The sequence below is a fragment of the Physeter macrocephalus genome, chromosome 11 (genome assembly GCF_002837175.3).
Source record: "Physeter macrocephalus isolate SW-GA chromosome 11, ASM283717v5, whole genome shotgun sequence".
Lineage (NCBI taxonomy): Eukaryota > Metazoa > Chordata > Mammalia > Artiodactyla > Physeteridae > Physeter > Physeter macrocephalus.
In genome coordinates this window covers 69419366-69435614 of record NC_041224.1, presented here as the reverse complement: position 1 = coordinate 69435614, position 16249 = coordinate 69419366, and the positions used below count along the sequence as shown (strand labels likewise).

Here is a 16249-nt window from a genome sequence, read left to right as displayed (position 1 = left end):
GGGGACCCTTCCCCCTCAGAAAAGGTATTTTTTTATTCTAACAGTTTGCCTAACATTTATTATTATTATTGTTATTGTTATACATAAACAGGCATCTGCCGTTTCGAAGTACAGCTTGGCTTCCTCTTGGATTGGGGGAATTTCAAGTCAGAGACTACACCTCTGCTGCAGCAGACACAGCATCTTTCCATGTGCTCCCCTGGGAGGCCCACAGGGGAGAAGGGAGCAGAGCCCATGTGGGCAGGAAGGCCTGAGGGAGCAGAGCGGAGGCGGGCTTCCTAGAGGCGGTGTGTGCAGGGCGTCAGTCGGCCGGGTAACAGGCGGCGGGAGCGTTTCCTGGGCACCAGGCGCAGCCTGGCAGAGGCCCGGCGGTGCTGGTCCCTACTCATACAGTCCTTCCACACCTCCACTTCATGCCCCCTGCCCAGGCCCCCCAGCCCTTTCCCCCCACGTCCCCACTCCGCGGTCTTCACCAGAGACTTGTGTTTCACAGGGATTGAGCCACAGGCCCTTAGAGGAACAAGGCCCATCTGGTCACCAGCAGGGACTGCCCCCTGGAGTGAATGAACCCTATGGACACATCCCCGGCCCCCTCTGCTTCATCTGTTAACTCTTAACTCTTTATCTGCACCAAAGGGGTGGAGGGAGGAGCAGTCTGGCCAGACACACCCTCCTTGGCCCCCACTCATCCCTTTCTTTCATCTTCTCTGTACTCGGGGGTGGGGCTGGGCCGGTCGAGACCAGGACGTATGGTGGCTTCTTCCTCACTGACAATCCCAGGCGCTGGGCTCTTGCTACGTTGACGTGTGGTCCCGCTCCCCAGCACCTGCCACGCCAGCCCTTCCCTGCCTGCCACACTTAGTTCCATGGAGTCAGACTGTGGTGAACACACCAGGGAGCAGATGCGCATGAGGTGCTTTGAAGGGGTCCTGCCCGGGCCCTGGTGAGGGGTGAGGAGGCCGGAGAGGGCTAGACACTGTCCCCAGGAGGTGACCTGTGCAGGCTCCAGCCCTTACCTCTGGCCATGAGCCTTGGACTAGACCGTTTTACAATCTGCTCACAAGTCCTACTCCTGGAAGGGGATTATCCCTTTTCTCCAAATGGGGGACCTCCACTCTCATTCTGTTCCACGGCGTCCGCCGTTCACCGACTGTGATGTGAATGGTGGTTCTGGAGCTGTGTGTGTGGTGGCTACTCACGGCTTGGGTGTGTGTTGGGGGCGGGGGGCGGGGATTGAAAATCACTCCTTGGGGATTGAGACCAAGAAACAGTATCAGAGGCTGAAGCAATCAGCAAGTGTCTGTCCCAGGGCTGGCCCCTCCAAGGGTTAGAAGGGTGCTGGAGTGCCCAGCTCTCCCTTTTCCCATTCTCTGATCACACGTCACACCCTATTTAATCAACACACCCCATGGGGCTGGAGTGAGTACCCCATTTTCAGATGAGAAGCCCAAGGCTCTGAGAGGGAGGTGACTGGCACAAAGGCATATGCCCTGACTACACAGGCCTCAAGCTCCCATCATCTCCTGCTCTGAGCTCTGGGCCACCTCCAGCAGCTGACCCCTCTGACCAGGTAGGAAGATGGCCTGAGCAGGCCCCACGGTAGCTTTGCACAGAGAGCAGTCTGGGGCTTGCGTGAGTCCAAGCGTCACCGCACTGTCCGAGAGTGGAAGGGTGTCAGGCTTGCTTCCTGTCTGTCTGCAGCAGCCCAGCTGGCCAAAGGAGGCCCTGGAGACCCATGCTGTGAGTAATGGCTTCCTAGGGATTTGCACTGTCGCAAGAGCAACCCCTTACGAGGGACAGGGAGCAGGGCCTCTACTTGCGGGCCCCTGACCCACACACTGAGCAGGGGCTAGCACTGGGGTCCCAGTCACAGCTGTGCCACTGCTGTGTGCTGTGACCTCAGGAACCCCTAGCCTCACTGAATCCGTGTCCCAGGAGGATACAGACTCACCAGCCTGCTCTGTCTGGGAATCCTCACAGGAGCTCCCCCCCGCCCCCGCCCCCGCCCCCGCCCCCGCCCCACCATCACACTGTGGAAAGACATTTGGTCTTAATCATTCTCGTGTTTTTCCGATGATGGGGGGTGCGGGGAGTGGTGTCCCAGGTGGCAGCTGGGCCTGAGCTGTCAGCCTAGGCAGGAGGCAAACAACCCATGACTCAGGCAGGGCATGTCACAGCTGGTGGAAGGAGGGGTGCCTGCCACCCTGTGGCTGGGGGTTGCTCTGGACACAGGGAACTCCAGCTCCTGGCTCTCGGCCGAACCCAGTGACCCCAGCCCTCACCTGCAGCTTGGCCATGGCTTCAAGGGCCCCCCCCAGGCGTTCTGTCCCACCTGCCCAGAGCAAACCAAAGACAGGGATGCAGAAACACCCAGCTGGAAGGTCGAGAGCCCCCCCACTCCCACCCCCCCATAAGCCCTGAGGCACCTTCGAGCCCTTGCGGCTGAGTCCCATCACAAGTGACTGTAACTGCATTTCAAACCAGAAGGTTATACAAATTAGTTGTTTATTTTGCCTTTTAGTATGACAATTCCAAAATTTAACTTGAAGATAAGCACAGAAGCTGCTATGACATAAAAGGAAAGAGTCACTTGGCAATGCCCCGAGTCCTCCACTGCTGGCATCCGGCCTCCTGCCTGCAAGGACGGCCCCAGGCATGCCCAGCTGCCCAGAACACAGGCAGAAAGGCAACACCGTGCAAAGTGAGGAGTAGGGATTTGTGCAGTAATACATTTAGTTTGGAAAAAAAAAAAAAAAAAAAAAGGACTGGCTATTTGCCTAGAGTACTTCCTATATCAATATAATGTAGAAACCAGAATTGTTCCCAGCACTCAACAGTCTTGGCTGCTGTCGGACAGCTGTCAGCAAGACTGCAAGTAGCCCCGAGGCTACCTGGGGTGAGAAGTGGGCCCATGCATACATAAGGAGAAGTCGGTGATGGTCAAGGCTAGAGGTCAGAGATGGCACAGAGGTGCAGAGCGATTCTGGAGGCTCAGGTTTACATAAATACGCACAAAGGAGTCGTGCACACAGAATAACCTGTTATATAAAATAGATGTACATAATCTAGAAAACCTTGATAAAAATAGCCTATAAAAATATAAACTGTAGTGAAAATATACAAAAGTATTAACAAACGTTCAACCCCCACAAAACAACTCACCAACATGAAAGCTGGCAGTTCCCACCCGGTGTGATGAGCGCGGCTCCCCTTGGCCGTGGTGTGTGCGCCTGGGAAGCAGGCTGGAGGCTGCCCCACCCCAGGCTAGCACCTGTCAGAAGGGCCCTCCCCATGGGACCAGCGGGGGAGGCACTGGAGGATACAGAGCAGCTCTTTCCTCAACAGCACAAGGAGAGGGGAAGCGTTGGCTCAGAATAGCGGGACCAAACCCGACAGTTCTGGAGGAAGGAATCAGCTCCACCCTGTCCCCAGTCTGGAATCGGGCCAAGCGTTCCCTCTCCCACCCTCCAGACACCTAGCGCTTTATTCCAGAGAGGCGAACCTCCTAGCAAGGGTTCCTGGTCCACCTCCTCCACGATCTCCCATGCCCACTGCCTGACCACTGATGCTAACAGCCTGGAAATACTAACAAACACGCCACCACCACTCAGGGCACGGCTGACACCACCCACACACAGCTGGTCCCTGGGCCCAATTCAGGTGCTTTTAAGATGAGTCTCTTCAAGGCAGAACAGACGAAACAAGCTTATTCCTAAAGGCAGCATTTTAGCCCACAGGACACAGCAGTTCCCGGGGGAAATCAATCAGCTTGGAAACTAAAGTCTCAAGGAAGCTGGAGCTGACCTGTGGGGCCCCAACCCCATTCCTACTGCACCTCCTGGGCTGCTGGCCGCTATGCTGAGAGCAGGTGTGGGAGGTGGGGGCCGGGAGGCGGTCTCCAGCAGCCCCAGCGGTCCTGCGGGGGTCTGTGGAGAGTGGTGAGGCTGCAGCCCAACTCACAAGACAACTTCCTGAAAACGGCAGGCCTCAAACAGCTGCTCCCAAAGACCAAAACGATGATGATAAAATAACGTTTTTGACAGCTGAAAACAGACACAGGCTTTTGGCAACATACAGAGGCCAGCTCCCTGTACACAGTGAGAAATCAAATTAACCAGCTTAAACAAAGACAGAAAAGTTGAGCTTAGTCTAGTATGCTGAAATGCCATCCTAGCTATGATGATACTGCTAGAAGGTTGAGAGAAAAAAAAAAAAAAAACATGCTTATGAAAAAAGTGCTGCTTCAAATTACACTGCTTCAATAGTCTTGTGTTTTGTATCAACTAAGGATGATTTCCAATTTTTTCCAGGTAGTGTAAAAAAAATCCATTTAAAATTTTCTTTCCTATTTGAGTAATACTGTCCAGGAAACATTCTCTCATATCTGCACATCAGGGATGGTCCACAGAGTGATTAAGCAAAAATAACCTTCCTTGCGCAAAGCTTCTTTCCAGGCCTTCAAAAAGGTAGTGCTCTAAGTCCCAGAATCACCTAGGCAGCCTCACATACTGGGAGCAGTGGTGACCCCACAGGGGAGGACAGCTGCTGAGAACAAGGATGCCTCCGAGTGACAGTGGGGAGGGGACGTGTCTGGGAGGGCTCGCCAAAGCTTTGACCTCAAGTGAAGGCTTCCCAGCCCAGGCCCTGGCAGCCGGCCTCCTGCCATCCCAGCCAGACACACTGGCTGTTCCCGAGGAAGCCACAGTTTCCAGCTGCCCAACAGCATTCACTCTGCAGCTGCACCGTTGCCCTGCAAAGCACCCCCAGAAAAGCTTCCTCCATCCCCTCAACCAAGGCCGGCCCAAGGGTGGGCCTGCTCTGTAGGATGATGATCCACAGTGTCCTTGGAATCCCATCCACACGCGTAGAATGAACCAAGGGTCAACTCTCCTCAGATGGAAAGAAGAGGTTTGCACAGAGCCTCGTGGAGCCGTGTGGACAGTGAGCATGTGGTGCCTGGAGAGCCAGGCCCTCCCCCAGCAGGTTGGGAGTTAGTATTTGAAAGGCTGTGCCTGGAAGGGCAAAAGCTATCCCAGAAATGGGGCACGGCCAGCACCCTGAAGCCGCCGGCAGAAGGCCTATGGGCCGTTTCTGAAAAAGGGATGTGCTTGCTTTCCTAAGGAAGTCCCTTTATTCACACCAACCTTATGCCACCCAAAGCAGTCAGACTCTGGCCCAGGAGTGTGTGAAGTGCAGTGGGCATCCTCCAGAGCAACCGTTTAAAACATTGCCCACGACAGCCCACTACGTACAGGAGATACCACAAGGGGAGATGGCCCACGTAAGGTTTTCTAAGCGCAGAGTCACCAACAAAGCTGACAGATGCTGTAAATAGGCTCTTGAAAATTGCCAGCTATAAGCCTAGTGAAGCACTGATCAGGCGGAAAGCATGACGGGACACGAGCGACCACGTGCCACGGCATGAAGATGGCTGTAAACAGATTAGACCCCCACCCCGAGTGGAAATGAGAAAGTGCAGTGTGGCTTTGGAAATCTGCCCAGCAGACTTCCAGAGACCATGGATGTTACATTCTGGCTTTGAAACGAGCAGAAACATCTCTGCAGTTCACCCTTTTGGCACACTTTGGTTGTGAAGGCAGGAAGAGCAGCGTCACGGGCCGGGAGTGGGGCGGCACTCAGGAGTCCTCCTCCTCGTCGCTGACCAGCTCGCCCTTGTCAGGGCTGGTGTCCCGGTCACGCAGGAAGTCCTCCCGGATGGCCTCCAGCTCCGTCAGCTCCAGCCGGACCTTCTCCAAGTGGTAGGTGCGCCGGTTCCGGATCTGGCGCAGGGGGAATGGGTTCAGGTCCCCAAAGGAGATACCGATCAGCTTCCTGGCAGGACACAGCACAGAGACAGAGCATCAGGGGGGCTCAGGCGAGAGCTCACACACAGCACTCATTTCAGCGCAGCCTGGAGGCCTGGGGGTGTGGGGAGGCGGACCCCGGACACCACGCTGAGGGCCCGATGTAGATATGTCACTGGGAGGCCAGCGCTCACGCAGAGGCTGCAGGGGCGGCCCCCGAACGCCGGCCTGGATCCAGACGCCAGTTCCACCACATGCTCCCCGGGGGACGCAGAACAGGGAAAGTGACCCCCCTTTCCAGCCCCCAATTCCTCATCTGTACATTGAGATAACAGCGGTGCTGCCTCCTGGGCATGGGGTTACTCGAGTTGCCGCCCGTGAGCACCAGGATGGGGTCTGGCACGTGCTCAGCGACGGTGGGGGCCACGTGCCTCTGAGTCCTCGGAACCAGCATGAGGCCTGGCGCAGGGCGCGCTCGAAAGGCTCTGTCACTGGACGGACTGACAGGGAGTGAATGGATGCACGGATGCCCGAGCAAACCCGGGGATAACTGTCAGACTCAGCGGTGTGACAGGTGTCAGGACGCAGTCTACAGAGAGACGTGCAGTTTGTGGGTTTCGTACTATCCCCAGGTCAAGGCACCCATCTACAGTAAATATTTTAAAATCACGGTACCTTGCCCCTAGCCACTGGCCAGCGGTTTAATAAAAACAGGACTAGAGAGTGCCCAGGGCCTGGCTAACGGCTTCCAGCACTAATCACGGCAGCCACAGACGTCTGGCATTGTCACAGAAGCCGGTTCCTCGCACACTGAGCCCCCGCCTCCCTTCTGCAGGCCCCAGCATCAGGGATCTAAGGCCTGACACTCTTGCAGACCCAGGAGAGGCTGTGATGAAACAGAAATGTCACAGGACTTCCTCCCCGACTGTCAGAAAACACCGTTTGCTCCTCTGCTGCTACTCCATCACGCGAGGCCCTTTACTGTAAGTGTACGTGCCCTTAGCATCCCTCCCTCTTACATATGGTTTTAAATTTTTTTTATTTATTTTATTTATTTGGCTGCACCGGGTCTTAGCTGTGGCATGTGGGATCTAGTTCCCTGACCGGGGATCGAACCCGGGCCTCCTGCACTGGGAACACGGAGTCTTAGCCACTGGACCACCAGGGAAGTCCCTCCCTCTTATATTTTTAAACACTCACACCTTAGACATGCTTCACTCCAAGCCAGAGGATGCTCCTGCAAGGAGGTAAAGGGTCAGAAAGGCTGGCTTTAAGAGCCGAGCTCACCAGAGCATGTTCTAGAACTCGTGAGCAGGAAAGGCCTGCTCAGTGTGGGTCTCTGTGAAACAAAATGCTGGCTGGGGACTGGGAACCAGGCCTGCATGACCAGCCCCTTTTCTCCAACAGCTATTAGTCACAGGCTCCATACACCTGAAATCCAAGTGTCCAGGCCCTTCCTTGCTACAGAAAGCACTGAATTAGATTCTGATACTGTCCGCTGCCTCCGTCAGGCAGCCACTATCCGCGCAGGCTGGGGCAGCGCGGGGACTACACACGGCTCTGCCTCGGGCCTGGCAGGTGCTGTCAAGAGATGAGAAAGTGCCCCGTGTCAGCTACGTTCAGAAGACAACGCCTGGCACGTGAGAGGCCCCGGAAGGTCCTGGTTCAGAGACGGGTCTAATTTTGTTGCACCGCACCCCTGACCACATCTCACTCAGAGTCGCCTGCCTCCTCCTCGCAGAACCAACCAATCAGGGCACTGCAGGTAGACGCTCCTTGGAACCGCTCGTCTGGGGAGCTTATTAAAATACTGGGGCCCCAGTCCAGAGGTGGGGCCAGGGCATCTGCAGTCCTAACAACCCCCACGGGGGATCCTGCCGCACAGGGAACTCAGGGTCCAGTGGACGCTGACTTCCTGCAGCAAACGGACGGGAAACTGCACGAAAGCCACTCACCAGGTGGCGCTGCAGGAGTGCGCAGAACGGACCGTATCCCAGCTCTGCCCGCGACAGTAGAGGGACTACCGCCAGGCCCACCACCCCTTGCGTCTCTGCCACCCGGCAGCACTGACAACCCGCACAAAACTGTTAGGCGCTGAGCAGGATGCCCTCCACACGCATTAGCTGCTGCAGTGAAGTTCACTGAACGCCACTCTTGTCATCTTGACCCGACGTGAGATTAACAAATGCTCTCAAGGTTCACCCCAGGACTCAGCATCAATCTTTCACAGGCAAACATTATTCTTGGATATCCTATTATTGTTGATATAGCAATAAGCCTGAAAACATCTTAAAAATCCACTTCCCAAGTAAAAGATCCTAACGATAGTGGTGACACCAAAGGAAGCCAGGTATGGCCTCAGCCAGCATTCTCCCAGCGTCCACCTCCCTGGTCCCTTGGCCTCACTCAAGAGAACCACAGGGGAACGGTCCTCCTTCCCCCCTCTCCGGCCCCACACGCTCTCCTGCCACAAGACTCCTACAGCACCGGAGCCCTCAGCCCCTCCTGGCGGACCAGAGGCCTGGACGCTGCCCAACCGCCTCTCCCTACATCAGCCAAGGAGAGAAGCCCTCCCTCCCCGTCAGGTGAGCATCATGGGGGGGCAACCGGTGTTTGTCAAGTAGGTTGTCACCCATCAGTGGATCAAGGAATCAACTGAGTCATGACGAGCATTTTAAATATGCAATATGCAGCGTATTTAGAAAATATATCAGAGGGTACAGCACGGATCTTTGGCTAGCACTGGAAATAGTTCAACAAATTCTTTTGTTTCAGTTATATACACTCCAGTCAGTATGTGTGTCCTAGGTTGTGAGATAAAATGTTCTTATTGTGGCTGGCAGTCACCAGAGTTTGAAAAACATTAATAAGCTCCAAATGTTTCTCAGTGAAAGGACTCCTGTGGTTTTCAAGAGGCTACAAGTCTGCTGCAGGGATCCATTCCCGTGCAGTACGGGCAGCTCCCAGCACCTCGGCACAGCGAACGTTAGCGCTGCCTCCGTGGTCCGCAGGGACGTGCGCCCTCACTTGCCCAGTCAGCAGCAGGTCCACAGAAATCCCCTGGAGAACCCAGCCTTGGTCGTCAGGGCCAGAGCAGCTGCCAACTGTAGTCCAGGGGACAACGAGGGTGGCTCAGAACAGGCAAAAAGTGTGTGGCTGGGGAGCAAGGGGGTGAAGAGATTCCTGAACGCTCAGCTGCCCAGGCCAGAAAGCCAGGGGACGTCGAAGTTCAAATTCCTTCTCCACCCCCTTCAATCTGCCCCCTCTTTTCCATCTCCAGCAAGGGGGCACCTTGCTGCGGGCTACCACCTCTCACCGGGACCCCCTGGTCTGCTGCCAGTCCTGCTCCAACCTGACGTGCCCTTTTGGCATCTAACCCTGCAGGGACTTCGCAACACTCAGGATGAAGCACAAGGTCCTGGGCAGCCCAGCTCTGCTCCAGCCCAGCCCCGATCCCTGCCACGCCAGCCCCACCCTGGCCGAGCCACTGCGGCGGTTCCCCCAGAAACGCTGCGCGCACCCACAGCCCTGCGAGCACGCGGCTCCTGAGCCCCTCTGCCGGGCTGCCCGCTCCCCACCACCCCTGCCGGGCCCAGGCCACGCGGCCTTCCTCCAGCACTTGCCCCATCCCTGGGCTTCCTCCACTGCAGCTCTGAGCAAACCACGCCGTAACACTTCCCCACACGTTCTTCAAGGACAGGGCCTGTTCCTCATCTACCATCCTCAATGCCTGGCAGAGGGCTTGCCGTGTGGTTGATACTCAGCAAGTGCTCGCTAGACAAATAATGTGCTTTGGTTGCTGGGATTTATGCTTGTTGAATAAAGGATAAAAGCATCTTTCATCTTAGTTCCTCCCTAGTCTCTGGAGGCCGCTGGGTGTTCCCACTCCTTTCCCCCTTTTCCCTGGGAGGAAGCGCCCTCTCTCACCACTGCACACCTGGGAAGGCTCTGGGTTTGAGACGGCCGGGACAGTCTGTACTCAAGGAAGCAGAGGTCAGGATCCCTGCCCTCCTGGACGTTGGGGGATTCCCCCAAGGACTCACCTAGCATCAAGGATAGTGCGAGTGAAGTAACGGAGATACTTGAATATGGACATTGAATCTTGCAATTTCAGGATCTCCTCTTCCTTGTATTTAAAAAGTGCCAGGGCAAAGCGGAAGATAACCTGTGGAAAGGACAGGGAAATCTATGAGTAGAGAAGCACCGTGGCTCCAGGCACCGGCTCCAGGGATGGAAGGCCTCCCTGGGCCCTGGGAGCAGCCTGCACGGCCTGCCCTGGGGCAGACACTTGACCTGAGGTGCAATTTCCACCAGTGCCTTTCTTAATAGAAAAAAGTGTTCAACTCTTTGGTGGTTTTCAGCAACACTTCAGCCCAACCAAAAATTCCCTTAAGGAGTAGAATCTTTGTGGAATCCTTCCACATTCAGCTCACATTTCCAGTCAATAAGCTATATAGAACTAGAAATAATTTTTAAATTAAATCAAAACCAGGGCCCTCTGATTATGAAACTCTTAGAAAGCTCTACCTCCAGAGGCAGTTTTTATCTCACCTACTGAAACTAGGGTCTGAATTTCTGACTTCTGAATATGGTGAAAGAAAATAAATTTTTCTTTCTTTTTTTTTTTTCCTTTTTTACTGATTTGTTTCTGGGTCACTGTGTTGAGGCCAGAGGGAATGGACTCCTGGTGGTCCTGCAAGTTCAAGCAGCTTTGGAACAAACTGCTTCGCCCACATGTAAGGGCATTGGCTGGCTTGCACCAACCTGAACTTTCTCTTATTTAGAAAACAATATTTACAGAGTTTAAATAGATTATCTTTATCTTAACATCCCTACCTGTGGCCCAATAGGGAACACTGTTTAAGCCCTGGTTGAGAATTCTTTTCAATAATGACAGACTAGATTAAAAAGTTGATAATGCACTGTACTGGACAGAGTGTGGGGTAATATACACACTCAAACTTTGCTGGTGGGAGTAGAAATTGGTGAGGCCCTTCCGCAGGGCAATTTGGCATTCTCGATGAAAACTATAGGGTCCTTTGATTCTGAATTTACCATGGACCTAGCACTTCCACTTCTAGGACTAAACCTATAGAAAGACAATTATAAGGAGTCATGGCAGCACAGTTTGAAGTGGCAAGAGACTGGAAACAATGTAAGTGTCCATCATCAGGGGACTGTTATGTAAATTTCTGGTTCATCTGTAGAAGGAGATAACTATGCAGTTTAAAAAAAAAAAAAAAAAGAGCCAGATCTATATGCCCTGATATGAAACTATCACCAATAAATTAATAATAAATTAAAAAAACATATTTTAGATATACATAAAATACCTTGAAAAAAAGATACAGTACATTGAGAAGAACGGCTAGGAGACTGGGGATCTCTTTTCTACTGCACACCCTTAGTCATATGATTTGAGTTTATCATGTGTTACTCACAAACTGATTTTTTTTAAACATAAAACAGACTGGGTGGGAGGCTTGTGGGCAGTAGGGCTCTGAAGTTGGCCCCCTGAGTCTGCTCCTGATCCTCTGTTTACTCTGGGCCTCTACCTCCTCATCCATACAGTGGGGATAAGACCGCCATCTGTTTGACAGAAGTTGAGGCTCAGACTACAAACCATCAAAGCCCCCATGCCTGGCACAGGGTTTGGCAGAGACTCAATGTTTCTGATAAACGAGCAAATGACTGCAGTCTCCTGTGACCCCAGACCAAGCTCCAGCGGCGCCTGGTGCTGGGATCACTCTGGCCCTCGCCGCCCTTCATGCGTCCCAGCTAAGCCGGCCCCTCTGCTGCCACTGCCCGTGGAGTCATGCAGCAAGCAGACCCACCTTTGGTCCCTCATAAAGGAAAGAGTCCCATATTTTAAAAAGGATGTCACTAACGACGCTATCCACAAACACCACCAGAAACCAGTTGAACGTGATGAGGGTGTAGTCGACTTTGTACTGTTCAAAGTGGGCATGCAGTCGAGGCAGCTTCTCACTCATGAGGTCTCTGAACACCCGCTGGTCCACCTGGAGAGGGAGCAAAGGGGAGAAGTGTATGGGGGCTGCCATTGCACTGAGCAGGCCATCGGGGGCCCCGGAGGGGCTGCAGGCCCATCACAACACACAGCAGCGCAGCTGTTCCAAATGCGTGGCGGGCTCACGCCAGCGTGGACTGCTCTGCGCCCACTCTGGGGTGAGCCCGAGAAGCAGCTGACCTTGCACACTGCAGGTGCTCACCAAGTGCCCCCTGACAGTCATCCTTTCCACAGGGTATGGGGGTGGGTTCTGTGGCCTGAAAGCCACTCCTGTGCTCAAAATGCCCCATGAAAATGGGCTGCTGCAGAGCCGGTGGAGTCTTGCTAATCCATGTGGAAATACAGAGGGTGCTGCTACAAAGGGCCATCCATATACCCGAGTCCCGGGCCAAAGAGGAAGTATGATATCACCACATCCAAATATTTACTGGGCTGTGTGGGGCAGTGAGGGAGCAAGGACTCCAGAGTCAGCTGGACCTGAGTTTGCCTCTCAGCTCTACCACTTTCTAGCTGGGTGGCCTTGGGCAGATTATGTTCTAGACAGCTCTGTGCCTCATCTGGAAAACAGTTAATGATCTCTTTCTCCCAGGGCTATTGTGAAGATTACATGAGACTTAGGTAAACACATATCAAAATAGGTGGCTGGGGCTTCCCTGGTGGCGCAGTGGTTGGGAGTCTGCCTGCCGATGCAGGGGACACGGGTTCGCGCCCCGGTCCGGGAAGATCCCACATGCCGCGGAGCAGCTGGGCCCGTGAGCCATGGCCGCTGAGCCTGCGCGTCCGGAGCCTGTGCTCCGCAACGGGAGAGGCCACAGCAGTGAGAGGCCTGCGTACCGCAAAAAAAAAAAAAAAGGTGGCTGTTACCCCTCCATGCTCTGTGTCAAGCAGGGGCCGGTGCTGGGCAGAGAGTTGAATCAGGTTCAGCCCTGACCTCTAGGAGCTAAAAGACAAGTGGGGAAGCCAGATGTATGGACTGTTACGATAGCTGTGGCCACCAGGGCTTGGTAAAGATGTGTTTACAGAGCATTACAGAGCCCCGGACGGGTCCCAGCCAAGCCTGGAGGAGAACAGCCCTGCGGTGGGAGCATAGGATTCTGGGCAGAAGGGCTGAGAAGGACGCAGCCCAGCCCGGCAGAAGCACCAGGTCCCTGAGGGGCAGACCTCACCTACAGGCCAGGGGCTTTTCCAGCCTTTGTCTGTGACCCACAAGAAAATATACATCAGCCATCACCTAGTCTGTGTGCACAGAAGAGAAACAAACTCACAAACAATACTTAACCTCACAAAGTAGGACACACTTTGATGCCTCAATTCTACTCTATTCAACTTAAATTTGATGAAAAAAACAAAAAAAGCTAGTGCCAATACCGACTACTCATGTTTGAAAAACGCAGCAGGCAATGAAGGAGAAGCGTTAAGAGGCTTTAAGCAGGAGGGTGATGTGGTTGGATCTGTACTTTAGATCCATCTCTCCACCTGAAACAGGGGGCCAAGCTGAAGGGGAAGCAAGGCCCCATGGAGGCCCCACCACACCCGGGGCAGAGGTGATGAAAATGTGAACCAAGGAAAGGCGGTGGGAGGAGAGGAGCACCTGGATGAGAACTGTGCAAAGGTCAAGTCTGTATGAACCTGCGGACCCCTCTGCTGTCAGAGGTAAGGAGGAGGGGTGCTCAGAATACACAGGCTTCCCACAGGGGCATGGAGAAGGCAGAGTGTGCTCCCCGAGGCCGGATCATAGGGATGAGGGCTGCGCTGGGGGAGACTGGGACAGGCTGGTGCCCGAGGGGCATCTGCAGCAGGATAACTGCAGCCCACCAGAGACCCAAGGCTGAGGCTCCAGGGCCTGGGTGGAGTGAGGTCACCTTAGGTGAGTGGTGAAACCGTGAGAAAGAAAGAGACCAGCAGAGGAAAGCAAGCCACAGATGCACAATGGGCCAAAGCCAGGCCGTCCAGGAACGAGAGCAGCGAGGAAGAGCCAGCTGCACAGGAAGTGTATCACCTCATTAGCGTTCCCTGAATGGTGCACTGTGAGGGGAGTGTGAACCGGTACAACCATTTAGGAGAGCAATCCGGCAACACCCAGGAAACAGGAAGACTCACCCTACAGCAAGTCTACTCCTAGGAATGGATCCCAGAAAAACCTGCCAGACTTTCACCTGCATATCAGTCAAGATAAGATAGAAGATGTGATAATTCTTGGGATTACTGGGATACTAAAATAACTAAAAACAATCTAGATAAATGTTAAAATGACATTTTTAAATGTCCTTTGTTTAGGACAATCCAAAACTTTGAAAAACTCAATTGTTTATCCTTTTGGGAAGGTTTGCTTTTTTAAAAAAACATAGAGGCCATTATAGTCAAAAAAAATTTTTTAAAAAAGAATGTTACATAGGTTCAAGTAGGTATCATTGGTTGAAATTTAAAATTTTTAAAGGCAAAGTAACTTTAAAAACTAAAAAACATTATTTTTTACAGAAATGATTCTAAAGCATTGTAAAGTCACCCTAGGGTGCACAGAGGATAAAATACAGAAATCATGGTTGGAAACATACATTTTTGTCCAGTTTGCTTTCTGACTAGAAGAGACAAAATTCTGAAGATCTAAATTTGCTGAAATGAATTATGATTAAGTTTTCTTAGAAGACTTAAAAAACAAAAGTATATGAGAAGTTATAGGACTTCCCTGGTGGCGCAGTGGTTAAGAATCCACCTGCCGATGCAGGGGACACGGGTTCGAGCCCTGGTCCGGGAAGATCCACGGAGCAACTAAGCCTTGCGCCACAACTACTGAGCCTGCGCTCTAGAGCCTGTGAGCCACAACTACTGAGCCCACACGCCACAACTACTGAAGGCCGTGCGCCTAGAGCCTGTGCTCCACAACAAGAGAAGCCACCGCGATGAGAAGCCCGCACACCACAACGAAGAGTAGCCCCCCACTCGCTGAAACTAGAGAAAGCCCGCGTGCAGCAACGAAGACCCAGTGCAGCCAAAAATAAATAAATAAATTTATTTTTTTAAAGAAGTTATAAAACCATCCCGTAGTGTGCAAAAAGTATCAGTCTCTCACCTTCTCACCCACATCCACTCCCCACCTCTGTAAAAGTCTGATAGGTGGACCAACAACTGAAAGGCAGGCTGTAAAAGCATCCCACGCATGCATGTGCGGTAGCCATGATGACAGGCCACTCCTGGACGTCTTCTTCGGTCAGCTTCCCTGGAAGCCCAGCTCCTCCCACTGGGCAGGGTCAGCATCACTCACTAGTGATGGGTCTTCTTTTCTGCTGGTGCTATTCCATCCCTCAACATTTAAACAACGACTACATATTTGCACACACTTCATGCTTGGCACTGGCCAGTGCTGGGGACTAGAGACAACAGGACAAGGTGCTAGTTTTAAGGGGTTATAAACGGGCAAGGGACACAGACAGCCGACCATTGGACCAAGTGATGGCGATGTGATACACTCTGCCCAGAGGGACTGGGCTGAAAGTGCCTGAGAGGAAGGGGCCAGTCAGCTGGCCTTGAAATGGGAGAAGAACGAGGCACACACCTCTCCTCCCAGGTAGGTGGCAGATGGTGTCTTGTTCTCGAGGCTGCCGGGTGCTTGGCAGACGGCTGGCGTGGGGCAGGCTGCCAGGGACACTTGCTCGGGCCTCTGTTCAGCGCCTCTCAGCTCAAGAGGACATGGAATGACTGTATTCATCTCTGTGTCCTCAGCGCCTAGCGAGGTCCTGGTGCACAACGTGCACTGAACTGACGGAGAAGCTGCTGAGCATCTGGACTGCAGCGCAGCGTTAAGGGGCTCAGGCGCTGGGCTCTGGCAGGAGGCGGCTGACAGCGATTTGCAAAGTACAGCGCTGGGGGCTGACTGCACACACAAAGCCATCCGCATTTTAAGAGTGGCCTTATGCAATGTCCATCATAGGAGAATGGTTAAATACCTCAAGTCCATTCACCCAATGGAATATTACAGCCACCAAATATGACGGTTAAAAACTATATAACTATGTGAGAAAATGCTCATGCTGTCATGTGAACCAGCCAGGATAATCAGTCTCTCAATTTGGATACCTAAATGTATTGGGAAAAAGTATAAAGGAAATATATCAAAATGCTAACTGTGATTCTCAGGCTGGTAGGATAACAGGTGATTTTTCATTTTCTTAATATATATTTCTGTATTACCTAACTTCAGAGAGCATCTATTACTTTTAAAGTCAGAGGGAGGGACTTCCCTGGTGGCACGGTGGTTAAGAATCCACCTGCCAATGCAGGGGACACGGGGTCGATCCCTGGTCCGGGAAGATCCCACATGCCACAGAGCAACTAAGCCCGTGCGCCACAACTACTGAGCCTGCGCTGTAGAGCCCGCAAGCCACAACTACTGAAGCCCACACGCCACAACTACTGAAGC

The 16249-nt window shown here is 53.1% G+C and overlaps 2 protein-coding genes across 8 annotated transcripts in view; one reads left to right on the top strand and one right to left on the bottom strand.

The window, feature by feature from the left end:
• Nucleotides 1–2044: 2044 nt before the first annotated feature.
• The window catches only part of TBC1D2B (TBC1 domain family member 2B), a 90106-nt gene continuing 75901 nt past the window's right edge, over nt 2045–16249 (bottom strand). For 4 of the 5 annotated variants that reach the window (XM_007103470.4, XM_007103471.3, XM_007103473.3 and 1 more), the window contains exons 11-13: nt 11639–11824; nt 9848–9969; nt 3018–5832 (exon numbers count right to left, since the gene is read on the bottom strand). In XM_007103470.4, coding sequence (XP_007103532.2) covers nt 5637–5832; nt 9848–9969; nt 11639–11824 — 504 coding nt within the window. In that variant the 3' untranslated portion in view covers nt 3018–5636. Of the gene's footprint in view, nt 2566–3017; nt 5833–9847; nt 9970–11638; nt 11825–16249 lie in introns of those variants that run through there. The other variant, XM_055088161.1, reaches the window with a different exon arrangement.
• On the top strand, nt 5673–9812 carry LOC102976774 (uncharacterized). 3 transcript variants are annotated; one of them, XR_003681683.1, is made up of 4 exons: nt 5673–5759; nt 6640–6787; nt 7212–8389; nt 9085–9812. XR_003681683.1 is itself a non-coding variant. In XM_028495156.2 (2 exons), the coding sequence occupies exons 1-2, from the start codon at nt 8157–8159 to the stop codon at nt 9559–9561; spliced, it is 606 nt and encodes a 201-aa protein (XP_028350957.1). In that variant the 5' UTR covers nt 5870–8156; the 3' UTR covers nt 9562–9812. The 3 variants fall into 3 exon arrangements, 1 of the variants encoding a protein (XP_028350957.1); XR_003681684.2 differs by lacking the exon at nt 5673–5759 and having other exon boundaries at nt 5870–6787; nt 7316–8389; XM_028495156.2 differs by lacking the exon at nt 5673–5759 and having other exon boundaries at nt 5870–8389; nt 9189–9812.